General features: G+C 41.3%; 1 protein-coding gene across 1 annotated transcript; it reads left to right on the top strand.

Annotated features, from left to right (window-relative positions):
- Positions 1-282: 282 nt before the first annotated feature.
- On the top strand, positions 283-26,791 carry LOC119734935. The gene is made up of 24 exons (XM_038208576.1): positions 283-470; positions 3,380-3,467; positions 4,497-4,598; positions 5,129-7,754; positions 8,737-8,804; positions 9,193-9,321; positions 10,490-10,582; positions 10,963-11,058; positions 11,804-11,989; positions 12,449-12,556; positions 13,186-13,372; positions 15,564-15,683; positions 16,600-16,644; positions 17,727-17,806; positions 17,975-18,022; positions 18,942-19,061; positions 19,905-20,118; positions 21,126-21,271; positions 22,452-22,542; positions 23,355-23,503; positions 24,085-24,170; positions 24,586-24,661; positions 25,709-25,827; positions 26,487-26,791. The coding sequence occupies exons 2-24, from the start codon at positions 3,447-3,449 to the stop codon at positions 26,644-26,646; spliced, it is 5,070 nt and encodes a 1,689-aa protein (XP_038064504.1). The 5' UTR covers positions 283-470; positions 3,380-3,446; the 3' UTR covers positions 26,647-26,791.

Below are 26,791 nucleotides of genomic sequence, written 5' to 3' on the forward strand. Positions count from 1 at the left end.
GTAGCCGCAGTGCACCAGACTATTTATTAAAGCGAATATTCTTACTTTTTTGAAATCGCGGCTTGAAATCTTCAGCTTCGGAGATTTTGGGGACTCTGGTTCTGTACTTGATAGAACGTCATTTTTGGGAATAAAAAATGTGTCTTAATACTTAATGTCATTTTTCAACATTATTTACATTTAGTTTCGGAATTAAATGCTTCTTATTTTATTCTCATGTTAGAGATAAAGCCGTATGACAGGAATGCCGCAGTTTCTGAAACTCCCTGGGTTACAATTAATGGTTGAGGGCGCTATATAACATTAACAGACGATCACGAACCAAATCATGGAAGCACGTGTTTTCTGCTTACTTTTTGCATGCAGCGCGTAGTTTAGATTTAGAAACAGTAACATGTGGAAAACTCGTAACCACACTTCTAAAGAAGCTAAATTCTGAGCCTCAAGTTTACGAAGAGTTTTTGAAGAAGGCGAGTTCCAGCTAGTTTGCATGGTTTTTCCAGGCCGGATTAAAAATTTGCATTGGGGGCCTGTTGGGTGGGCGGGGCGGTCGGCGGGGGGGGGGGGTTGGAGACTGATGACATGACGGTTGGGGGTGTAAAGTATAGACTAATGTCATAATAATTATGAGATGTTAACCAAGCATTAAGCACTTTCACAGTAAATACCATGTGCCATCTTGTTCATGGGACCAAAACTAAAAAGAACACGCGTTGCTAGACCGTTGGAATGAACGCATGATGACTTGGAAGTGCAAAAGTTTTCTGATTGACAATGGGTTCAAAGCAACGCATGTAAATGTGCCCTGTAAGCAAGATGGCACTTATTCGTGAAAGTGCTTATTGTGCCAGTCACATGCTGAGCTCTACTGAGTGGCCAGCTAGAGCGCAACTACAGTACCCTCCGTATTAAGCCAAGGGTACCGTAGTTCCAACGCTTCACTCAGTAGAGCTAATGCTGATTAAAACTGAAAATATGGCAAGTTGCAATCTTTAAAAACAAGCACAATCCACTCCACTATCTATTTAAATGGTGTCTGACTCGGTGACTGTGTTTATGGGATTGGTCAAGTACATACAGTCTATCTGAGCCCCAGACGACGTCTGCAGGGGCATCGCTGGAGGGGGGGGGGGGGGGGGGAGGGGAGCATGGGGTATCACACCCTACCAATTATTCATATTTGTCATGAAAAATGTGTTTTTGTCAGCAAATATCTGTCACCTATTGTCCAATAATACTTAATAGTGTCCAATGTTATCTGCTTTGAACAGCACCCCTATTAGTCAGATGGTGTCGGACTCCTGACCTCCTCCTTAATCCCCCCCCCTACTTTACCCCCCCCCCCCCCACTCCCACCACCACCCTCGACCCCATTTTTTTGGGTCATTTTTGTGGCAGCTAAGTTGTTGACTTGTGGAAAAATCCCTGGCTACCCTCTGCAATTTTCAAAGTCAACCTTCCGCCCATTTGTTATTGGTCTATATAGCGGTGCCCTGCAGGGTGCGTTTTTTGGTGTCCCGGGGGGGGGGGGGGGTTGCCAGTTCCCCCCCCCCTCCCACCACCCCCCCATGAAAAAAAATTCTCTCTATGCTACTGGATCTTAATACAGGTTCATTGGCCAAGTATATTTATGTCAATAGTGACAATAAATGGGAGTAAGTTAATGAAGGAACAGCTAATTAAGACACAAATGATGTAGCAAATTTCACAAAGGGGGAAAAAAAAAAAAAAGTCGGTGCAGATTGTGTGCATGGAGTTCATGCTCGATTATGTGATCTTGAGTGCAGAATTTGTGTCAGATATTGTGCTTGTAAACTTTATTTGTTTCTACAGGTGTTTAGGGTAATGTAACCAGAGCTAATGAGCCTTGTGCTAGACTGGGGCATGGGGGGGGTGTAGTCCGAAAATTTGGGACTCTCAATATTGTGTATGAGAGTCCCAAAACTGTATTGAACACATGCAATACAAGAAAATAGACTGGCACCTGAAACAACCAGTCCAACACTACTTCAGTACTGCATCAATCAACTGTGCCAAAAGAAACGCGTGGCATAAACTGGGAACTGGTTTCTATTTACTACACATTTCTCCATAGTCAGCCACCAGACTAATGACACTGAATGGAGAGGTCAGTCTTTTCAAGTAGTTGGACCATGGTTGGACAATATACCAGTTTAGTCTTTATAGCCTCATTTTGAAATCAATTGACTTCCCTCTCATGTGCAAAATGTTGAAGAAATGTCTGCTTTTAAAAATTGAATTGAGTCTTCCGACTTTGGTTAGTGAAATACTAAGGACCATTTCTTTGCCAAATAGAATATTTGGGGAAATTTGCTGGCAAAATAGTGAGTAAAGTCGGCCTGATTTAGTTTTGCACGTTTCAGAGCACTCTAAGTCTCAGTCTTGGGGGGGGGGGTGTGCCAACCCACATTTTTTTTCGCCTCCCCCCCTCCAACTATTTTCAATCTGGGCTTGATGAAGACCTTGGAACACGTCCAATTGTGGGACACAAGTCAATTATAAGAAAGGCTATGCACTTCAAATGTGAAGTCAGCTTTATGATATCCAAAGATTTGACGTAAGGTTTTATTGACATTGATCAACATCATTTTTACTGATACTTGATGCAAACTTTGATGCAAACTGAGACAGTGACGTCAGAAAGAGATTGTGCGAAAACTCGCTTGGGTTGAGAGACTCAAACATACAATAGACAACTTCGCCATTTTCTATGGTGGCGCAAGGCGCGTGACACGGCGTGAGTCACCCTCAGGTAGTACATAAGCACTCCGGGCTCCTTCGACCAATAGGTCAATATGTTGTCCCACAGTCAATATGTTGCATGATGGAATTTAAAGGCACTTGGGAACATTTGCAAGTACCCGGAAATGTGCCTACCGATATAACGTGAAAATCCTTGCTCAAAGTGAAGATATGACTGGTATCAAATACCCTGTGAAACTATTCCCCCTGAAGTGGTATTATTTAGAAGACAACAATCATTAAAGGTAGTTTAAAAAAGTGTGCCCGTGGGCACAGTTTTTATGTGCATTAATGATTAGCAATGGAATCCAGTTACAAAACTCAAAAAGTTGTGCATACGTTCTCTCTGTTATTCCCAAAATGTATAGTATCCACTGAGCTGAATTTTCAACAAGTTAGTTATGCACCCTTCTTAAGATTTTGAGCAAGTTTTTTTGCTTCGAACGAAAAAACCATCAGCAAAAGCAAATGGTCGTATATATACCTTTAAAACACAAAAGTAAACACCTAACTGCATTGAAAGTCAAAATGTGATATTAAAGTGTCGGCCCTACGTCTGCTTGATGCAAAATTACCAAAATATTTATTTTTACCTTTTCGCTTCTTTCATTTGCAGATTTTGTAACTGTATTTGACAGAGATATAGTCACTTTTGAAAGGACCACAATTCCAACCCCAGAAAGATGCCTTTCTATTCAAAACAGGTGGGTTTTATACTAAGGGAATAAATATGTGCTTGGCCAGTATTAAACAAGTACATTTAAAACCGGCGAGGAGCCTGGACAGGGATAATGGTCCGAGTCCAAGCACATCTTTATTCCCCTTCATAAATATCTTTAGGTCAAAAGTCAAAACAAGTCAAAATCTTTAAAGTTCCAAAGATTTTGTTCAACAATTCTAATTTTTGTGAAACACCCTTAGGTGCCAGTTTTCTGCATTTCGTTACAAAAATGTTCATTTTGCCGCGTACGTGTAATGGATGACGCGTGGTTGTACACCTCATGCAAAATAATCGCGCATATTGCACTGTACACGTATTGTATCGCATCACAGTATACTGAGTTAGTGCATGCATGCAGTACACATATTTGAACCTATGCCTAAAACGTTTCGTGTGCAAGTCGTGTTGGTAGATAGGAACTGGTAACCGAATGGAATCCTTTACAAAATATATGTCAAAATGATCACGTAAGCTTCAATTAAATAGGAGACGTCGAATGAAAAGTTAAATAATTAAATTAAAAAAGGAAATATCATGATTCAATCAACGACGAAAATCAATCTTCCAGAAATCACTTTTTAACAATATGGTTCGTTGGTACTCACTATTCACTTTGTACAATGAGCCCGAACGGCACGTTGTGCTGCTTGTGCGCATGTGCGGTCACGATAGCCAAGATGGACGGCTACGCGGTGTCCATGCATGACGGCGATGTTGCGAACGAAGCAACTGCTCAGTTGCATTGCCAACATATGTTTAAATGGCAATTATTTCTGATTTGTTCAATACCTGCACACTGGTTGTGTTTTGTTGGATATTTCGGTCGCTATGTCCAGTTATTCTTACCATGTATTCTTCAATAAGAAACCCCCCTTTCAAAAAAATTCTTCGACCGACCGACCCTTTTGATATTTTTTATGTGAGGGCAACAATTAAACCATTTTTTTTGGGGGGGGGGGCCTAATTGTAAATTGTTATTTTTTTGTATTGTTTATTTTGTTGTTTATAACAGAGCCTTTTGAGAGAGTACCACAGGTGGAATGCACCCAAGAGAAGGAACTTGGATCGTTACATTGAAGTGATTTATGGAAAGACATTCCTCTCTGAGTTAAAGGTACGGTTATCTTCTGTAATAACATAGGCTACATATGTGTTTTAATGGTTCTACTTACAGAACAAACTACCAAAGCACGACAAAGTTTTAGCATGCTAAATTTAACAAAAAATTTCAATACAGTGGGAAATTTGTTGAAGTTAAGTTATTTTATTATTTTATTTTATTTCTTTCTGATAATGAAACCAAGGATTCCTCAAAAGCGCCCTAGGCACTGTAGCCCGAAAGCCTGACGAAACCTGTAGAGAGGAGACAATGAGAAGATATGACAGTTTTAGAGGTGGGAGGAAAAGCCCAGAAGAATATTTTGGGGAAAATCCACGGAATCAGGTAGGGACTGAAAACCCAATCCATATATTGGCCCAGGCGGGATTCGAACCCGGGTCACAGCGGTGGAAGGCGAGGAAAGTACCGCTACGCCAGCCTGATTCCCCAATAACAGACCTTTGTTCTATTGTTGCTGCATGCATGCTTGTAGCTAAAACTTTCTTTCATTACACTGTGAGGATTTCATTTTTTTTTCACATCAGATGAATCTTGAAAAGAAGAGACAAGACCAATCAACTGCAGCCCAGGGAAGATCACAACAGCCGCAAAAAGCAGTCAATGGATCATCAAAACAGGAGAAGCCCTCCGATTCTGAGACAAGAAATGCTGCTGAGGATGAAGGCCATCTTCAAGAAACCGTCACCAAGGAAATACCAAGACGCAAGCGTTATGCTCCACTGGCACATGGGAGCAAGAGTAGGGAGGCAGGGTCTAGTAGTGGATTGATGACAAGGAAAAGACGCCAAAGCAGATGGATATATGCCAGGGATGTTTCATCCTCGACAGAACTGACAGGAGAAACCTCTAAGAACGAGGAAGAAGAAGGGCGCTTTCAGGCAGATGGGGAGAGGAAGGAAGCTTCCACAGACCAAGACATCCCTGCCGTAATGGACCGAGAAGAGGATGCATTTATCCCTTCTAGGAGTGATTCTTCCACAACAGAAGGTACAGGAGAAGCCTCGACGAAGAAGCAAGGAGGGAGACTTCAGGCAGATGCTGAAAGTAAGGCAGCTTCCACAATTCAGGACAATCCAGACAAGGGTGCTTTTATCTCTACCAGAACAAAACGTTCTAGAGGCATCCGTGAGAGGAATGATGAAGGTAAAAGAGATGATACCAGGACAGATGGCAGCCTCGGAGCTCAATCAACACAGAGGTCTCTAGAGACTCTCCCAAGAGGTAATGCTGAAACGGCTACTTCAGATGCCCCCGAAACTTCAAGAGCTGTTGAGGATAAACCCTCTTCGGAACAAAAGGCAATTACATCCAGGACACAGAGAAAAAGCTCCCGGAAAAGCTATCCTTCAGGAAATGTTGACGGAACAGAACTTGACCTTCCTGTCGGCGAGGCAGGTTGTGACATTCAGAAAATACAAGCTCTGAATGCCGTTGCAGAATCCACAATGACGACAGCAAGTGAATCTCATGACCAATTCGAAGACGACCAAGATGGAGCCCTGTCGTCATCACAAATTTCAGGAGTGACTGGACAATCAGCTCTTGGGCTGAGAGGTCGTACCAGAAACAGAAGAGCCTTTTCTCCTCAGCAAAGAAGACGAGTAACCCGTCAAAGGTTCACCTCCTCAAGAAATGTCTCTGGAAGCTATAAGGTTGACAGCAGGGATACTGTGACAACATCACAGCCCAGCAGCACCTCGGAATCAGAAGTAAAAGAATCTGTCTCAGATAGTGCGGAAGGTAGCTCAACAGCGCTGATGCAAGGAGGCCCTTCTCAGGAAAGAGCTGTTGCCTCCAAGAGGGTGATAAGATTTCGACAGACTGCAAGGAAATGCTTTCCAAATCTAAGCCAAAGTGCAGCTGTTGAGTATGGAGGCAAGAGAAGCCGGTTAGCTGATGCACAGCCATTCAGCTTTACACTTGCCAGTGATCAGAGGCTAGATTCTGCTTCTTTCAGTCGCCGTGTTTCTGTCGAGGTTCACAGATTGGAAGAGCCAGTAGGTTGCAGTCCAAGTTCTCTGACAACCCAAGTAGATAGCTGTCCTGCTGAGATTGGAAGTCACGATGAAACACAAGCCATGGTTGATGTTGGGGAGATAGTGAAGAGAGTGGAGGGTAATGCAAGCAGTGATGATGTCAGTCTGAGAGGCCAGGAATCTCAAGATCCACGCGACGAGGATCTGTGGGACTTGTCAGTGGTTTCTGCAATTGAGGACATCCCTCTGTTGGAAGACGACGACAAAGGAAAGTCGTCCCAGAAGGAAACAGATGCCCCTCGACATCCGACAAAAACTCAGCGGGACGTGACCACCGGGACTCAAGAATGGATGCCTGGTGGATTCTCCTCCAAGCATGAGGATCTAGATTGTAAGCCTGAGAATGACAACGATGACTCGGTCATTGATGAGTCTGTGGAAGATGATGACAGCACCTCTCCCATCGGCAGCTACCTTCCAGGACTCTCGCGCCTTCATGGCAACCTACCCACGGAGAGTCAGCCTCCTTATGTCAACTCTCCCATTATCCCAGTCCTGGGTCTGCTCCACCAGCCTACAGGCAAGGAAAAACAAGTTGAGATAGCGAACAAAACTGCCCCCACTTCCAGAAGCAGATCTTGGGATAGCCGCGGATACGTATTCACATCCCCGACAAATTTCCCAGTTGGGAACTGGAAAACGAAGAACCGCGAGACTCCACAAGAAGTAGAACAGACTGAGAAAGTTGGTCCCAGACAAAGGCGCAGCCCTTCAGGCAGACCTGTCGCCACGGTAATCAAGAAGGACCGGCTTGTAGATACCGGGGTCAGGAGCCTGACTACTTTGAATACAGGAGCAGTGACAAGCACTGGGCTGGCACCACATCTCCCAGCAGAGAAAAACTCAAACGTTAAGACAGACATCAAGACGGAGAACAGCTTGAATGGTCAGACCAAGAAGATGGATCAAGGCGTTGCCATTGAGACACCTGTAAAAGATGAGATGTACTACCCTCGTCCGCAGGAGGAACCAGTGGTGGTCCCCAAGAAGATCAGAACTGCTGCCGAAAAGAAGCACCGATGGTCAAACCAAGAAGGCAATACCAATTTCCCCGACCAAAAGAAAGATGGGCTTAAACAGGAGCATCAACCCCTCTTCTCTCCAGTTAAGTTAGGTAAGTCCTACCGATACTTCTGATATTTTTAAATGAAACTATTATTTATCCTTTCTGGTTGAGGTAATAGTTGTACAGTGAATGCTTCAGAACAATCTTGTTTCCATTGGTACAATCTTGCTGCGCCATGTTGGTTCCCATCATGCCTTGCATGATCTTAACTCCTGGAATTGTGTAATTTAAATGTGCCACTATTTGGGAGATTTAAATAAGGACTGCAGTCGATGAGTTAAACGCACAACGTAGTGCTTTCAATTTTGAAAGTTATTTGTTTTGAATCGATCCTTTCAAAGATGACATTTTGATGTTGTGTTATAGAGCAATTAATGGTTTATGTTGAATGTGCGTACCTCTGTCGTCCCTTTTACAAAACAAGATACAGGGGTGTGTTTTTTTTGCGAAAAACTAGGCTTCTGGACTCCATGTCGTACAGGCATCGCGCAGTCTAAAAAAAAAACGGTTCGTGCTTGACGTGACATGCAGGAGATTATACAAGCGTATATAGGGCATGCAGCTTTCCAAATACGCGCGCAGTACGCTCTGAATAGCCAGTCAGCGTCGTTTACTTATTCCTCAAGGCCAGGGGTTAGTGAAGGAACGCGCACGCCCCCATGGAGTCGAGGCCGGCTTCAGAACTGTATCACTAATTTACTATGCCAAAAAAAATCAATGTTTTTGTGTAAGTTTTTATGATGACAGAGATGTTGTTTGTTGTTTGAAAAAAAAAATACAAAAATAAAAATCTTAACGAAGACACATTGGGTGTTTCGGCTGGTTGCCGAAACAGCCAATGATTTTCTTTTATGTTGTTGGGACACAATGAATCAGTGCAATTAATTTTTCAAATGTCCCTCAAAAAATGGAATCCCCTAAAGTTGCAAGGTTAAATGAAAATTTTGACCTGGACCAGTTTTCCTTTTTTTTGTATGTGAAACAAAACACTAATAAAGTTACGGTGACATATTCTTTTTTTTTTTCACAGCTAAACAAGTTGATTGGGCAAGTGGTCAAACAGGTGCCAGAAAAAGAAAGCGGAATGATTCACAAGAGGTTTGCATTAAAGCATGTATTACTTTTTTTCAAAAGTTGCTCATAGATTTGTAATTTTGTAGTTTCCATTATACATTTTACGGCTGCTAATATTTCATGGTACCTAGGACATGCATTTTATTGAAAACAATGGAAACATCAGAATTTTCTAAAAATGACACTTTAAAAAAAAAAACTTTCTTGAAATTGTGCTAAATCATCAACATAGATTTATGATCCACAAATTACACCTAGAAATTCAACACATGATTTTTCTCCTGCAAAATTGAGTTTTGAGACAATGTGGAGGATTTTTGCCAAACCCCAAAATATATTCACTTCCACTTTTCAATTGCAGGTTCACAGCTATTTCAGAAAAAAAAAATTCACTTCCATTTTCTTTTCTCAGAGTCAGATGAGAGGTCACAGTGGTTGGGAAGAAAGTCTGCGGCAAAAACCGGCAACCGTCACCAAGTTCCAGGCCGGCGAATCTCACAAGACCTCAAAGAAACCAGAGACAGAGAAGAAAAGATGGCAGGTTAATACCCCTGATGGACGAGCCAATAATAAAACCCAGGCTATTTTCGAGTTTCATCCCAAAAAAACAGATTCCTTCTCTAAATTTCTATTTTTCCAGCAATACAAAAGTCATTCCCTTTTGAATGAGACATCGATTGAAATAATCGGCTCATGTTTAGTTATTGAATTATTACTTTGACAATTTCGAATTATTGGCTGCCTGACAATAATTCCCGTTCTCGTATATTTCCCGTTTATTGTTGGATGCCACTTTTTTTGTTGACAGTAACGCTGTGAAATTCGCTTTTAAATGTGTTCAACTTTTACAAATTTGCAGCGCGAAAACTGCCCATGACGTCACAAATTCGCATTCGCGTTTGCTTTCCCGCCGAGTACGAACCGGTCTCATTAACACAAACTGAATTAATGTGTGTGAATGTGTGAAAAGCATTTGTAGCACGATATGGGACAGAGGAACCCCCCCCCCTTCCTTCGTGTTGGTTATTGTGTTACCAGAATCTCAGGAGTTCGTTTGAGATATCTAGGGGGGGGGGGATGTGTTAGGTAACAATAGTCTAGGGTTGCATAGGGTATAGGGAGATGGGGGGGGGTACCCCTCCGTCCCATATCGTGCTGGGTATCGTGAAAAGGCTACCCAAGTATTTCATTTGATTTCATTTCATGTATTATATCTCAGGTAAGAACACACACGTAAACACAGAATACAATACAAACATAAAGGTAACAATTAAACCAGTGTAACAAAAAAAACAAAGAACAAAACAAACAAAAAACAATATTGATAACATCCCTGAAGGATTGCCAAAAGCGAACCTAATCACTATCTGGTGGCTCTCCCTAAAATGCAATCAAGTACAAAGAAAACAGAAACATGCATGTTCATAGAAAAATACCCAATCCCATCGCAGAAAATATTGCTCTTAGAAAACCAAAAAACCCACCCCAATTAAGACCAAGGCAATGCATGACTGAAATATCAAATCCACAATGCAAACACTTGGCAACAGATAAGACAATTGACAAGTAGGACAACAAGTATTTGTACACATAAAAAGACTATATAAATTGATTGAACTTTCAAAATAATTTCTGTTCAGTTATAATTCAAATCAGTTTCAATTTATTATATTATTTTTGTACATTTGTTAAAACTTTTTGTTCTACAGTCTCCTGCGAAGAACATTATTCAGAGCCCTACAAAAGCTGACAGTGATAAGTCGTACCTGGCAACCAAATCGCCATTCAGAGATGTTTGGAAGGTTAGTTTTTCAGTGAAATACAGTTTACTTCACAATAGGTGGGTGCAGACATATGGGTAGTTTTTACATTGGCTTATCTAGTTCCCAGACCTATGCTCTTGAAACTCAATGGTTCTTGAGTCTGGAGTGCTGAATGGTAACACGTAGCAACCGATGAAAACCTGCGTGCAAATGAACAGATGTTTTCATTGGATGATGTCACTCCGCCCCGATAGGCTTGATGCGCAAACAAGAGAGGGAGTTTTTTTTACCACGTTTGACAGCCCAGTGGATGGAAAACACTGCTTTAACTCTCTGAGTTATATTTATACACTCAGCAAGCAATGTGATTTTGCAGCTGACTGATATTTAGACTTAATTCCAGTCTGTTTGTCTTGTAGCCTCCTCCGTCAAAGAAGATGAAGTTATATGAAGGCTCTGATCATGCACAAAAGTCAAGTGAAGAAGAGGAATTGAGCAAGCCAATAACAACCCATGTAAGATTGACACTTATTTTTCAAATTAGAATTTTTTAAATTTTATGTTCATACCTTTCAAAACTCTTTTCCCCGTTACTGTTTTTTTTGCCATTCGCTGTAAACTAGATAGTAGGGCTTATTTCCACATAAATACCTGCAAATTCTTTATCAGATTGCAAAATGGTCACTTCTTGTGCTGTGTATCCGCTCCGTTCACAAGTACCCCCTCACCGGCAAACAGAGTACAGTTGGGAGTGACCGAAGGACGCCATCTTGCCTGACTGCAATTTTGCCGCGACGCGCAGCTGTACCACTTTGTGTACATAATACAAATCCCTTGGTGTACGTGCGTCACACCCAAAGTACAAGGAACGGTGCGCGTCAACCAGCTGAATGTCCCGCCCATGGGACGTTGTTGCTAGGTAAAAGGGCACCCTCTTTCCTTGGCGCACGGAGCTCATACAGATGTCATAATCGTGCCGCCCCAGCACTGGGTGTTAGCTCGGCCTTTTTCTAACAGTTTTTGCCATCCATCAAAACTTTGGCTTGTTTGCTGCCTACTTCACGGAGCTATACGATCTTTGCCTACTACAATGGCGACGCTGACTCTGCAGTGCCCAGATGTAGGCTTGGTCGCGAGAGAGAGCCCTGTTGTTAATCCCTTGTTACTTGTGACTGAACTCGTAAAAGAAGTTGTTTTTTACTTTTGTTGTGATTAACTTCTGTTGGACTCGATCTTTTATTTCCTGTGACTAACTTGAAGGTTTCAACCCCACGCCCGCCTCCTGTTCTTCAAGACAAGTTCCGCTACGGCGAGCTGATCTGGGGCAAGATGAAAGGGTTCAACTGGTGGCCCGGCACGGTGGTGCACCACCACGCATGCGGACGGGATGCCGCGCCCAGCGATGCATGCTGGGTAAAGTGGTACGGAGATGACAAGTTTTCAAAGGTACGCTAAAATTGTTATCATTGAACTTCTAGTCTTTTTTTGTTATGCAATATTGTTTGTTAAAAAGGGAAGTTTTGAAAGTCAAAACCATCGTTTAAAAAATTCCAACACATATTTCATATATTTATGGCAGTCTTGAACTTGTAAGCAAAGATAGATTGCTATATGCATTAAAATACCTGGGAATTGTTTTTGCAAATTTCCATAATTTTTAAGAAGATTGTTGTTAACCCTCACCCTTTTGAAACTTTTTCAAACTTTGTCCCAAAAGAAACACCTCCAAACATTTTCAGTCTTAAAAAGTAAGAATTCTTCTGCGCCGATCAAAACCTTATTTGCTTCTTTCAAGTGAAATATGAAATAACTAAGGTATATTTTATTTTTTAGCCCTTTATTCATACTTCGTAAAAGTTCATGCACAAATTTATCAGGTTTTATGTTTTTTTCTGTCTTCATCAGTTGAATCTCAGCCAGGTAACCCCCTTTTTCCAGTTCTCCGCCCACTTCTCGCACTCTACATTTCTGCACACTGCCCTCTACAGGCGAGCAGTCTTCCTAGCTCTTCTGGTAAGGTCGTTGAACCCGTTGTGTTACAGAAAATATGTGTTTGATTATAAGACAAGTCAAGCTTATTACAATTCTATTACAATTCTACTCAATTGATTCAGAACAGCCATTCTGAAATAGTTGAAATTTGAAAAAAAAATGTCTGCATTGAGACCAGCTCCTTGCCTAGTAGAGCTGGGAGTTTTTTCACTGGGATTTTTTTCTTGCAACTGGTCCACACAATGGGCCCGATTTAGTCTATATGTTGTGTCCTCGGGCAAGCCGCTTCACCCCCACTCGCCTCATCACTCTGGCATTAGCTGGGGAGTAACCTGCGATGGTCTGGCATCCCATACAGGGGGAATAATAGAAATACTCTCAGTCATTTGATTGGTCACATTGGCTCGTGACAGACTTTACTCTTTAATCTTTTACTTATAATGACAAAATCCAGAATGATCAAGTGTCGTTTGCTTTTACCACCGACTTTCTATTTTACTCTTTTTCTTTTTTTTTTTTTACTTATAATGACAAAATCCAGAATGATCAAATGTCGTTTGCCGTTACCGCCGACTTTGTTTTATCCCTGACCTGACCATGCAAACCTTCAAATCCTGTTCAATTTTGTTCCCCCCCCCCCCCCAATAAAGATTGCGTCAACACGTGCAGGCAAGACCTACGCTAGCGATCCGACCCAGTATAAGACCGAGGTTCCCAAGCGCAGCCGGCGCTCGGACCCAGCCTGGCAGAAATTCTACGAGCTGTGCAACGAAATGATCGGATGGGCCAAGGATGGGTTCGAACCAGGCGGCAAGGATGCTATCATGCCAGATGAAGGTTTGCTGCACGACCGACCATAAATACTGTCAATTAATTGTGACGCGTTCTAAAATGAGACAAAAATGGGCAGAGGTTTGAAATTAGGGTTTGCAGGTATTAGAAAAGAGAATAAACTTACACTAATAATACTGTTTGTTTTACTTACCGTAATTTTCGGAATATAAGCCGCGGCTTATACGTTGAATTTGCCCATGAAAATGTTCACTGCGGCTTATACACAGGGCGGCTTATACGCCGAGCCTTGAAGAATAAAAATAAGATTCACATGTGTATTTAATGTACTGGTACAAGAAGAGATGTGTTGCTGAAATGAATTATAAATTAAGAAAGTCATTAACAAACCGAAACCACGTCTCACGTAAAGGTACCGTCGAGCGGTAAAAAGTACGGTGATGAAAGCTGTCTTCGACACTTGCGACCAGCCGTACGTGATACTGGTACAGTGCAGCAGCGATATGCAGCATGCTTTCCCCCAGTGGACCACACCATTTGTGGTAAACAAGGGGTGTTCTTTCTTGGGAACAATAATAACCAATATTTCCGCTGTTTAAAAAAACAGAAAAAAGACGACTAAAATTTTTATGGCGTTCGAAAAATTTATTTATTACATAATCAGTTGTTCAACGTCACAATATATTTTGTTTTCTTGAAATGTATTCAAGAAACGATGTCAAACTCAAAAGAGGGACCAAATCACCCCTTACAAAATTAATGGATTTGTCTATTAAAATGTCCGCTTCGTTTTGACTATTTCCGAAGAAAGTTACGATCGAAACTTGAATTTTTATCGCAACTACTCGTTAGTAATCGCAACAATTTGATAAGTTTTGAGGTAAAAACGGACCTGTTTATTCTTAGGACAAAACAAATCAGCATCTGTTGCCACAAAGCAAGATTTGTAGCGCTCCAGTCAGACAACACACGGTGGGTTTCATACTCTCTCACGTGCTGTGGGAAAATGTTGTCATTCACCGGCGTGCGTGGCGCAGGCTGCCGGGCTATGACGGGGCAGCCGGCAGCAGTTCCCGGTGTTTATTTCTCATCAATTCCCATATTTGTTTGTATGAGTATCGATTGTAAATGATTTGATATATCTTTTGTGGTCCTTTTAATAGCTTCTGTAGTGTAAATGGAACTGGTTCAGAGCATTTTGACTAGAATTTGGAGGCCTTACAAAATTGAAACCGCAGCGGTCGGTGCAGCTTATACGCCGGTGCGGCTTATATGCCGACTTCAAATCTTAATTTGCAGATTTTTGCGTGCTGCGGCTTATACGCTGCGCGGCTTATATTCCGACAATTACGGTAATTGGGCATTCAATTGACAAGTTGTGGCTATTTAATGTTCGCAATTGAACGACATGTCAGAAAAAGTAAAATACTGAGAAAATGGCCTTTAATGTTTTGAGTTTTGCAAGCGTGAAAATGAAAGATGCCAGTTGGTTTTCCTTAAAAAAGTTGTATTCCATGATTGTATATATTATTTATTTAAAATATGTGTGGTAAACATATCAATGGTTACAAATATCTGAAAATTGGGAAAAATAATCACCCCATTGGTTTTGGCATTTTTCTCCAATGTGACCTGTGCCCAGTTTCGTCTCATTTTGCCAAAACGCCTCACAATTTATTTATTAATTAGGGTTCCCATAGGCATGGAAAATCCTGGAAAATCCTGGAATTCAAAACTATACACGGAAAGTCATTTTTCAATAACTCATTGAAAGTTGGTATTTCAAGGGAAAAAAGTCCTGCAAAAACCATACATCATAATGCTAGGAAGATGGTGATAGCTAGGATGTGCCTTATAAGTGTTTGGTGATTAAAGTTTAACAGGGAGGATCGGATGGCTTATGATAATTAAATATTTGCTTTTTTCTCTGAATTCAAATTGTGATCTTGGGTTTTAGATCTTCACGTTCGTAATTTTTTTAACCACTGTATACTCAAATGTTGTCCAACAGCTATCGAAAAAGATTGAAAAGCTTTTTTTTCACTTACCAGTACACAATTAATTGGCTTTAATTTTTCTCAATTTTTCTGAGTTTCCTTGGCCAGGTTTTATCAAGCCCAGTCAACAAATGTTGGATCACTCTGATTACGAGTTTCTTAGTTTTTTTTTCTGAAATAAGTTAATTTTCACTGGTTTTTGTTCCTTAAATTTGGTTGTTTTTGTTCCATCATGACAGTAGAGCAGCAGCTACCACCAAGGCCAGCCTCCCCGCCCCCAAGCCCTGCGTTGTCCACGCCCACCAAGAGGTCGAACCGCTCCCCGTCCAAGTCGTCTGGTACCTGGAAGGATATAAGAGGTAAGAAAATATTTAGACTGTGACATGTATGTTCAAGGTAGAATGAACCATTTGTACATTTTTTTCCCATTTGAAGCAACAAAAGTGCTCAAAGTCTAAAGATGGGGGCTGAACAAGTAGTAATTAGTAATAATAATTTATACGTTTATTTTGCGCAAATGCCAAAAGAATATGATCAAGTGCGCATCGCAATTATTATCCCTGTTCATCAGGAATGAGACCCTACAGCAGCTCAAGATCTGTGCAATATGGTCTCTACCTTCACATGTACCCATTTATACTCCTGGGTGGAGAGAGGCAATTGTAGTAAAGTGCCTTGCCCAAGAACACAAGCACCATGTTCCCCGTCAGGGGTTGAACCCATGTACCACAGTACACAAGTCGAACACCGTAACCATTGGACCACAGCACCCCAATAAATAACCCGATGAAGATTTAGCTCTGTGAATGCTGTACATTTCAAGAAAACATAATATTATGGATATCAATTTCAGTTAGAAAGTTGCTGAGTAATATTTTGAATTGCGCCCTCTCGTGTTACGATCCCAAAATCAGCATTCGGGACATGATTCAGCCGATTGTAGGTATGTGATGCCACACACTGAACCAACGAATAGTAACGGCCGCGTGCGCGTGTGCGTCGTGTCAACGCTTGCAGCCATTCACAGATTCGCCCACTTACAAACCAACCACAAACAGAAATTTCCAAAAATATGTCACTTGACACATCTTTGGAAATGACCTTCTTTTATTGTTTTCTTCAAAATGACAGCATGCAAGAAGGAATAATTTCACAGGGAGTTTAGTGTCATTACTGTCTTTTTAACCAAGTAAGCTTTTTAACAATAACTTGGTCGGTTTCTTTTTGGATAGCTGCAAATGGTCCACTCTAAACTCTGTAAATTTGTTCCCACAGATGTTGTCATTCCGGAAGTTCGTAATGGGATGAAATGCATTGAAGGTTAGTGAGAAGTTGTAATTTTTTTTTTAATTAAACATTTTATGATTGTCTTTGAGCAAAATGATCATTTGATATTATTGTTCTAGATTATCAATTATACCCGTAAACCCACACAACTTTGTTCTGAATTTTCTAAATCCTTGAAAATATTAAGGTGTTCTTTTGTATTATAACACCTCACCCACCCTGTATGTTGTCTGTATCTTGATTGGCCGAGAGCTAGTCACATGGTATGGCCACTGTACTATATAGGCCTACCCAATACCCGTAGCAACCAAAGTACTATCAAGGGCGTCAATCACTTCTCAAAAGTTGATCAGAAGTAATGCAAGCACAAAGCCCTTACAACGTGGGATTCTGGGCACGATTAAGGGCCCCGAAAAAAAATTTGGATTCTAGATGCTCTGTGGTTTCTGACCACTTTAACCAAATTTGTTTGAGCAAAAGATCATCATTTTAACATCATTTTCGAGTTTGGAGTCATTGAATCAGCTATTCTGAGCTAAAGAATCAAATAAAATATTGAATCAAATAAAATGCTTCAATTTTTATTCGGGGACGAAAAAAGTGGGGGGACAAATGATATGATATGATATCCATATCTCCCCCCCCCCCCCCCACTTTAAAAAGTGGGGGGATATACGCACAGCAACCAGTATTGTGTGCAAATGCATATAGGCGTGCGCATTGTGTGTTGCGTGTATTGTTCCCAAGTGCTAGCGCTGCAGAGCTGGGTTCAAACATTTCGTGAATGGGTATTTTGCAAAAGTGCTATTAAATATTCAAACAATTTTGTATTAAAACAAAAAGTACCTTTTAATTGTATTTATCGAGATTAAATTAATCAGTTATCTCTTAAAATCAAGCAGAATATCGTGGTGTAGTAAAACTAGCCTCCCTCGGTGATCCATGGAGCATTCTACTTTCCCTCGGCTCCGTCTTGAGAAAAATAGAACGCACAATGAATCACCTCAGGAAGCTAGTTTTACTACACTGCTCAAAGCAGTCAATATTTGTATACTAAGTACCTGCTCTCCATAGGATAATGATTAAAAAAAAATATGTTTGGATAAAATTTTTAGATATCTGCATTGGCTGTGGGAGTTCCAAATTGACGGCTCAGCATCCATTCTTCATTGGGGGTCTGTGTGAAGTCTGCAGGGTGAGTTCTCAGTCATAAAGCTAGGCTCTAGGTTCCTTATTCCTTTTGGCTTACAAACTTCTTAACAACTGAGGAATGTTGGTGTCATTATTTACAAAGATATATTTCAGGACATTGCTAGATCCACTCTTGCATTGGTAACCATTCCATTCCTCAATGTTCTTGCAGATTGAATATGCAGAGATGGCCTACGTGTTTGATGAGGACGGGTACCAGGTAGGCAGTAGTTGAATATATTAGCATCCACAATCCCCCCCCCCACTTGCCATGCAAATATTGAATAGTTCAGAAAATAGTACAATTACACATATTTCTAAAAAGGTTTTATTTGAAATTATAAAACTGACATACAGATCCTTGTCATTTGATTGGTGGAACTCACATCACATGACATTCGTTATTGCGCCCATTCACGCCGGGGCTCAAAAAGTCCCATTCTCCCAAGGGGAATGGGAAATACTATTGAACAGTAAGGATCATGACGCGGTATTTGTGTGCAAATGCATGCTGGTTTGCGGGTTCAGCGTTGCGCGTATTGTTCCGAAGAGCAAGCGCTACAGCGTTGGGTTCAAACATTTCGTGAAAGAGTGGTTTCAAAAAGAGAAATACATTTTCCTCCAGTTTTGTATTGAAATAAAAGTTCAAATATATCAAATGACAAGGATCTATATGTCGGTTATATAAAACAAATATTGAGTGGCTTTAAATTGTGAAATGGGAGGAATATTATCGCTTGGTAAAATCTGGACTTTTCCAGTGCACTCGGCTCTGCCTCGTGAAATGGAAAAGTCCAGATTGTACCTTGCGATAATATTCCTCCCATTCCATGCTGAGCCACTCAATATTTGTATGACATTGCATAGCTGCAATTGGCTGAATGCGAACGTGTCCCAGATGCTGATTTCGGGCGCAATTCAAAACATGACTCCTTTGAATTGAAATCGAGATCCCAGAATATTGTTTTCTCGGAATATACAGCATTCACAAAGCTAAAACTTCATCAGGTTAGTTGTCAGAGCACTTTTGTTGCTTCAAATGAAAAAAAAAATGCACAAGTACGCATGCCTATATCTACCCTACCTTTGAAGCAAACTGTCGTCTTTCTGAGAGCTTTTGATAACTGTTTTCCTACCAGTGTTTCTGCTGCATCTGTGCTGAGGGAAGCGACATCATCCTATGTGACCAGCCAGAATGCTATCGCTCTTTCTGCCATGACTGTATTGAGTGTCTGGTAGGGCCAGGCGAAGTCCAAACAGTGAGTTTAATTACTGCCTCCTGTCATCATAAGTGGTCAAAGAGCACCCTCTACTGTTCACCAGAGATGAAACTTTCCCGATTATAATCGGAAATTTGACTTTTTCAAATTTAATTCAAACATTTTGAGTTTTCTTACAATCTTTCCCCTGCCAAGTCTGAGTTTTTAAATGATATTTCAACGAAGGTGTCGAAAACAGCACAGCAACTTCTGTATCGCTAGAGCAATTTTAATCTGTTTGTCAGCACACAGATTGTATGGTAGAAGTATGGTAGTGAAATCCAAAAGATCGGGCGATTTTCGGAGGTTTCACAAAAAGTTGCACAAAATGCAGTGCTTTAAAAATCACGTTGATGATCTGGGAATGGTGAAGAGAACATAGAAGACAAATTTATTTGACGATTGTTGGAAGAAAAGACGATATTGCCAATTTTTTTTTTTCCACGTACGTTAGTGAAGCTCTTTGATTTGGATGGTGCACTTGGAGTTTTCCTCGACTTTTTCAAGTAAGAAAAGAAGTGAACTTGTTTATTGACGAGTCAGTTACACTGACATTAATCCAGACTTTTTGATTAAGGAAACACTGAACATTTTTCCACATGTAAAATTTTGTTTGGATGTAAAATAAAATGGTAGGCAGCGTCTGGAAATCGAGCGCTAACTTTTTATACATGTACATCATGCGTGGGGCCAAGATTTCGGACACAGATTTTTGTTCGGCCTATCTTCAGTTTTTTTTCCATTGACCAGTTTCATCTCTGCTCCTGTCATCATTAGCGGTAAAAAAAGTACCCTCTATGTTCACGAACCGAATGCATGGGCTCTACTCTCTATTCACTATAGATTCTCGCTGATGACCAATGGAAGTGCTACATGTGCAACCCAGAGCCCACCGCCGGCCTGCTGACTCGACGCGAAGACTGGCCCCAGAAACTGCTGTTGTTTTTCCAGCAGGATCACAGCCAGAACTTCCCACCAATCAGGACCTATCCCCCCGTGGCAATGGATCAGCGCAAACCCGTCAGGGTGCTCTCGTTGTTTGATGGCATTGGAACAGGTAGGGATGATCAACCCCTGCATATTTTCAATAAGTTTTCATTGTTTTTTTCTTATGAAGGAAACAGGACACATTTCAATCAGGTTTTTGGCTCTGTACTCTGGTCATATCATGTAGCTAAATCATGAAGCAAGTCCGGGCTAGGACCGAAACTGACTTTGGGTCGGGTCAGGTCAGTTTGTCCATCATTTCAGTCGGGTCCGATCCATGGGCGTCGCCAGGATTTTTTGTAGAGGGGGGCAAAACATTTTTTTGCCAAAAAATACTTGTATTTCTCAACACAACATTCTCGATTTATCAGTTTTAGAGGGGGGCAGGGACATTTGGCCCCCCCCCCCCCCCACACTCATTAAATTTACACCACTTTGTCTTCGCGCCTCTTTTTCTTTTCTTTTTTTTCTTTTCTTTTCTTCCTTTTTTTTTTTTCTTTTTTTTTCTTTTCCGGGGGGGGGGGGGGGGGGGGGCAAGTGCCCCCCCTTGCCCCCCTCGCTACGCCCATGGTCGGATCCCTTTCGGTGTGGCGTTTGCAATTTTCGTATTGTGTCGAGTCATTTAAGCCAGTTCGGTTCGGTTTCGAAACTGTTCGGTTTCGGGTAGGTTCAGTTCGTTTTTTGCTAGATTTTTGTGAGGTCGGATTGGGTCGGGTTTGGGGAATTCAGATTGGTGACGGTTCGAATTCGGTTTACATAGGTCTATAACGTTTCCGGCCGGTTTGGCTTAGTCAACCCGACCCGATGCAAAACATTAATGTGCACAGTACAAGTACATGTCCCATTGTGTGCACACAGTTTTAGTTCAGGATACATCGTGAAAATCACCAAAGTTTTTAGAACAGAAAATATTCTGTAACTCTGCTTATACCTGTGGGCAGAGTTGTGCTACAATTAACCAATAACCTGCCAAACATCGCGGGAGAAAAAGTTATAGTGGTTTGAATGAAATTGGAGCCAAGAATTCTGTCGTACTTTGTGTTGTTTTAGTGATCATTTCTTCCCTGTCCCTTTCAGGCATGTTGGTCCTGAAGGAGCTAGGTGTCAAGGTGGACTGTTACTATGCCTCTGAGATCAACGAGGAAGCTATGCAGGTCTCCTCGGTGCGTCACGACGGCGTCATCCAACAACTGAACGACGTCAGGGGCATCACAGAGCAAGAGGTAGGACAAGAGCTAGTTTGTCACTTCATACAAACCGAATCTTATCTTTTACAGAATAATTGTGAGGCGTTCTGGCAGAATGAGACAGAATCAGGGCAGAGGTTGAAATAAGAGTTTGCAGGTATTAGGAAAGAGAATAAAATTCTCCTCACAATACTGTTTGTTGCACTTCAATCGGACATTCCGTTGATAAGTTATGGCTGTTTAATGTTTATTGACATGTCAAGAAAGTAAAGTACATGTACTGAGAAAAAGGCCTTTAAAGTTTCGACAGTTTTGAGGTCTTGAAAATGAAATTCCAATTGTTTTTCCTTGAAAACAATTTTATACTAAGGAAATAAATATCTGCTTGGCTGGAAACCGGCTTGGGGCCTGGACATTATCGGTGACCAGGCCCCAAGCTGGTTTTAAACCTACTTGTTTAATACCAGCCAAGCACATATTTATTCCCATTCATAAATACATTTCGGTCAAAAAAACACAAGCCAAAAATTATAAATTTCCAACGGTTTTGTTCAACAATTTTAGTTAATGTTTTTTTTTAAACACCCCTCTAGATATGTTTATGGTATGTGCCTCTCGCGAGTAGTACTAAAAAGCTCCTTATTTGGAGATTGGTGCGCATGTGGCGTATACTTGTGCGATGTGGCGCAGAACGCGGTGGTACCAGTGAAGTGTGAATTTAGGAGCTCTATGCAGATGGACTCAATGGAAGTTTTACGCATGCCTTAGTGGAGATTGTGAAAGTTCCACCAATAAAAGGGTTAAAGGACCAGATTTCTTAGGAGTCGAAATATCATGTGACACTGGAAAAGTGTTTAAAACCAGACAGTCGGTGTTTTATCAACTGTTTAAAACCAGCCACGTGACGGGCTCTCGACCAATAGGAATGGGTAAATTGTCTCAGGTATTTGTGAGTATTTATTTACAATATGTGTTGTAGAAATATCACAGATTAGAAATTTAAAAAAAAAACTGAAAATCTTTATTTTTGTTTTCTCCACTAGGGCCTGTGCCCAGTTCTGTCACATTTTGCCCGAACGCCCCACAATTATCAGCATACATCATTATACTCTTGAAGAATTAACCTGTATGACTTCTGTAATTATTATTATTATGTTAAGATTCAAGTATTAGTATGAGGTCTATGAAATGGATACGTTTATCTCCAATGAAACAGATCAAATCCCTGGGGCCATTTGACCTGCTGATCGGAGGCAGTCCATGCAACGATCTCTCCATTGCCAACCCGGCACGCAAGGGACTGTTTGGTGAGTTACCATTCTTTGGTGCCAAAAAACGTTATTATTGCACTTTGCTAGGGCTAAAAACTGATATCTCAGCCACTCAGTATGGGTAAGTCCAAGAAAAGGTCCCCTTTTTTGTCACATACATAACGCCATGTTTTCTTTAATTACATAATCATCGCAAAGACTAATAACATAAACAATTCTTATGGTTATTCTCCTTGCAGATTCCCAACAGCAGAATATAAAAAACACTGAAATCCATGAATATCTTAGAAGGCAAAACTTTTGTTAAGTATGGGACATAGCGTGAGCATAATCTTGGACTTGCCCTATAGTGTTTTGCTGTGCATATTTAGTCAAGTATAAGACAACCCCCCCAAAAAAACAACTTTATTTTGACATTATTTGACATTTTTTTTCCCGGGTTGCTATTGAATTATTCATAAAATGCAATGCCACAATTTTTTTGTATTTATACAAATAATTTGCCCACAGCAAGTTAAGGTGTGTGCACTGAAACTAAAACTTGGCAATTTACCAGGGGAAACTTACTGCACAACAAATGTGTTCAACAAATGTCATTATGCTTAGGCCTATTTTCTGCTCACATAATTTTTTCTACCAAGTGCAAAAGACCATAGTGACAAGTTACTCAGCCTGTGTATAGTCTCTCCACTCAGTAAGCATTGTGGCTTTACTTATACTCAGTAAGCATTGTGACTTTACTTTATACCCAGTCAGTACGGACTGATTCATGATGGCCTTGTCAAAAGGCTAGGGACATCAGTAGGTTTTTATCTTGTTGTGCTTCCATTGATACCTATTCACATCAGAAGGAACCGGTGTTCTCTTCTTTGAGTTCTATCGTCTGCTGACCGCCGTCCGTCCAGAGGCAGACAGCCAACGCCCCTTCTTCTGGCTGTTTGAGAATGTCGTCGGAATGCCACACAAGCACAAAATGGACATATCCAGATTCCTGCAGGTAGGGGAACATGTCATTAACCCTTAATTAACCCTAACTCCCTAGGCCTGTTTGCTAGGATGTAGCCTCAATCCTGCAAAATCCTCCAATTGGCCTCATGGAAAAATAGCATATAGCCTCAATCCTGCAAATTCCTCCATTATTTCTTGAATATGGTCCGTGGAGGGGTGACCACTGCCTGAATCCTGCAAAATCCTGCGGCACTGACTGTCGATATGTTGAGGCTTGGCCAGTGACATCCTGGAGCAGTACAGAGGATTTCAAGCATAATCCAGGCCTATATTAATGCATGGCTAAGCAAAAACAACACAAGGTCTGGCCCAAGACCTTGACAAAGTGCATCCTACAAAATCAGTAATGCACTTTTGCCATGTAACCTCAATCCTCCAAATTCCTCCTTTTTGGCAAAGAGGATTTGTGTGGTTACGGATTACAGCCTGGAATGCGCCAATTGGGCAACAAAACGCGTTCTAAACGAAAAATTATTAAAAGTAGAGCATTTAAAAGTGAAATATATACGTCCACACAACCATCATATAAAAACTAATAACATCCCAACTTGATTTTCTTTTTTCTGTCAGTGTGACCCGGTAGTAGTCGATGCCAAGGATGTTTCCCCGGCCCACAGAGCACGCTACTTTTGGGGAAACCTGCCAGGAATGAATAGGTCAGTATCCATGGCAACGAATAAAAACCTGCTAACACAGATATATTTTATGGGTAATAGGTGCCAAGTTTTTTGTTAAGTTCGGAGCATTTTGTCAAGTAAATAATCAGCGACATTATTGTACCCAGTTGTGCTGTACTCTGTGAAAATTCTTCACACTCTGAAACCCTTAAAGCCTACTTTTAAAAGTCCTACTTTTATCCTGAACTTGTCCTCCAAAGTCCTACTTTTGTCCTTTTTTATGACAATTTTATTCTACTGTTCACCTACTTTTTCACCTGGGTCTACTTGAAAGCACTGTGCCAACCTTTAATAGGTGATTACATTATCAAATTTTCTAATTTGAGAATCCCATTTGTTACCAAATTATGTTTCCTCTCAAAAAGCCTCCATTTTCCCTTATTTTGTTATGTAGACCCAACGTGGCCACAGACCACAATGCACTGTGCCTGCAAGACTGCCTGGAACCCAACTGCAACCGACAAGCGCAGGTATGAAGGGTAGCGGTCATTTCCACACCATCCTCCTGATGTTTTGTAATGATTTAGGCCCCTTTTTGATTCCACCTGAAAGGGACCGTCCATAAAGTATGTATGCATGAAATGCCGACTTTTTAGACCCCTCCACCCTGTACGTATCGCGTACGTAGTGGTTCCAAGCCCCCCCCCCCCCCCCCCATTTACGCATACGCATTCTGGTGTACAATATACATTACAATGGCGATTGTGTAGTTAGGTTATGGAACTAGTACCAAACTAGTTAGCGGCATTTCAAACCAACACCATAGTGTCGTGGATGTAGAGGGCAGGGTTTTGATTTTTTGTGGGAAATTTGGGGGTAAAACGATGCCAAAGTGGACAAAATGCAAAACGGAAATAAAGATGGCGACCACCGTGAATGTGGAAATCCGAGTTGATTCGCAGCTGCAAAATTCGGTGAAGAGCACCGGGAAAGCTACTTTAAAGCTATAGTCCATCATTTGCAGCCATCCAAAAAGTAACTGGCGTAATTATTGTTGAAAAACAAACTTGGTTGAAAGATAGTAAGGGAACTAAACTCCCTGTGAAATTATTCTTTCTGGGAAGCTGTCATTTTGAAGTAATCAACGAAAGAAGGCATTTCCAACGGTGATTCTTAAGAAGCACCGTAGGAAAATTTAAATTAGTAGTTCGTTTTGTTATTCAGCGCAGCGCGCACAAGTATTGGAAACGACGCACACGCGCACGCGGTTGTTATAATTCGTCGGATCAGTGCGCGACGTCGCGTATAGCTGCAATTCAAAACAATTCAAAACATGATTTAGTAACTTTTGATTTGAAATTGAGATCTTAGAATGCTGTTTTTCTCGATATGTACAGCTGAAGCTGAGCTGAAACTTCATCAGGTTAGTTGCTCAGTATCCTTCATTAGATTTTGAACTCTCTTGTTGCTTCAAACGAACAAAATGCACAAATTACAAATGATGGACTGTAGCTTTAAACGGAACAACATTGCACTCTGCATATTTGAGTTTCCTCTTTGAATCTGGTTCCTCCCAGTTCTCCAAGGTCCGCACCGTCACCTCCAAGCTGAACTCCATCAAGCAGAGGAGCGAGCAGGTCCTCCCCGTCCTGATGAATGGTCAGGAGGACGCCCTCTGGTGTACAGAGATGGAGAGGTGAGCTCTACTTCACTTATCCAAAGGCGCTAGCGACGTGTCAGTGACTTGTCCACATACAAAAGCTAGCAGCGGGAAAGCCTTTGTTTTTGTTCAGATTTGGGTTTTTTCTTGTTTTTCTTTTTGTTCTATCCCGAATCCCATAGATTTTGTACAACAGGGGTGTGAAATCTCGGCTTTAAAGCTGACTTCAGCTTTTTCTGTTTTGGATTTCAGCTTTTTTCCCTCACTTGCTGTGTACAAATGTATAGGAGATTTCCAAAGTTCAGCTTTTTTACACCTTTTTCAGCTGTTTTCAGCTATTTTTATCAGTGGTCACTCACACCCCTGTTACAATTTTTTCAAACTGGCACTGTGAACATTTAACAGACTCGTATGTAAATGAAACTTGGCATAGAGCTTCCTTTGTATAACATTTATTGTATTTCGCTCAGCAAAAAATCATTAGGGAACAAATTGCAAACAATGTACATCTACAAAATTTCATCTGGTAATGTATTTTTGAAATGGTGAACCTAGGTCACTAGCGAATTCTAATTTATCAAATGAGCGCTCAAAGAGATTAGAGTTTGCCAGGTACTGGGCAATCATGCTAAATCAAGTCGGCTTATTCCCTGCGATCACAAGTATGAGACTTCTGTCTCCGTTTGACTCGGTAGGATTTTCGGCTTCCCAGAGCACTACACGGACATAGCCAACATGAGCCGCTCCTCACGACACAAGCTGATTGGCCAGGCATGGAGCGTGCCTGTTATCAAGCACCTACTGGCTCCGCTCAAGGAGTACTTTGCCTGTGAGACCCACGAGGAGAGAGCCTAAGAATATGGAGCTTTTTCTGATCTGCCCTTTGTCCAAATTGTAACAAGTTGGAATTCTTTAGCCGTATAGACCAGTCTGGGCACAAAAACTACTGTACACTTATGGACACCGATAAGGCCTTTTCACACTAGGGTCTGGCCTATCT

The sequence above is a fragment of the Patiria miniata genome, unplaced genomic scaffold, assembly GCF_015706575.1.
Source record: "Patiria miniata isolate m_02_andy unplaced genomic scaffold, ASM1570657v1 HiC_scaffold_28, whole genome shotgun sequence".
NCBI lineage: Eukaryota > Metazoa > Echinodermata > Asteroidea > Valvatida > Asterinidae > Patiria > Patiria miniata.

What these genes read in the sequence shown, in the direction of transcription:
- LOC119734935 (XM_038208576.1), top strand. Translation starts at nt 3,447, where the DNA reads ATGCCTTTCTATTCAAAACAG. An exon ending in TACCTGGAAGGATATAAGAG is followed by an intron (nt 15,684 to 16,599) that starts GTAAGAAAATAT and finishes TTGTTCCCACAG; the next exon opens with ATGTTGTCATTCCGGAAGTT. An exon ending in ACTGCAACCGACAAGCGCAG is followed by an intron (nt 24,662 to 25,708) that starts GTATGAAGGGTA and finishes GGTTCCTCCCAG; the next exon opens with TTCTCCAAGGTCCGCACCGT.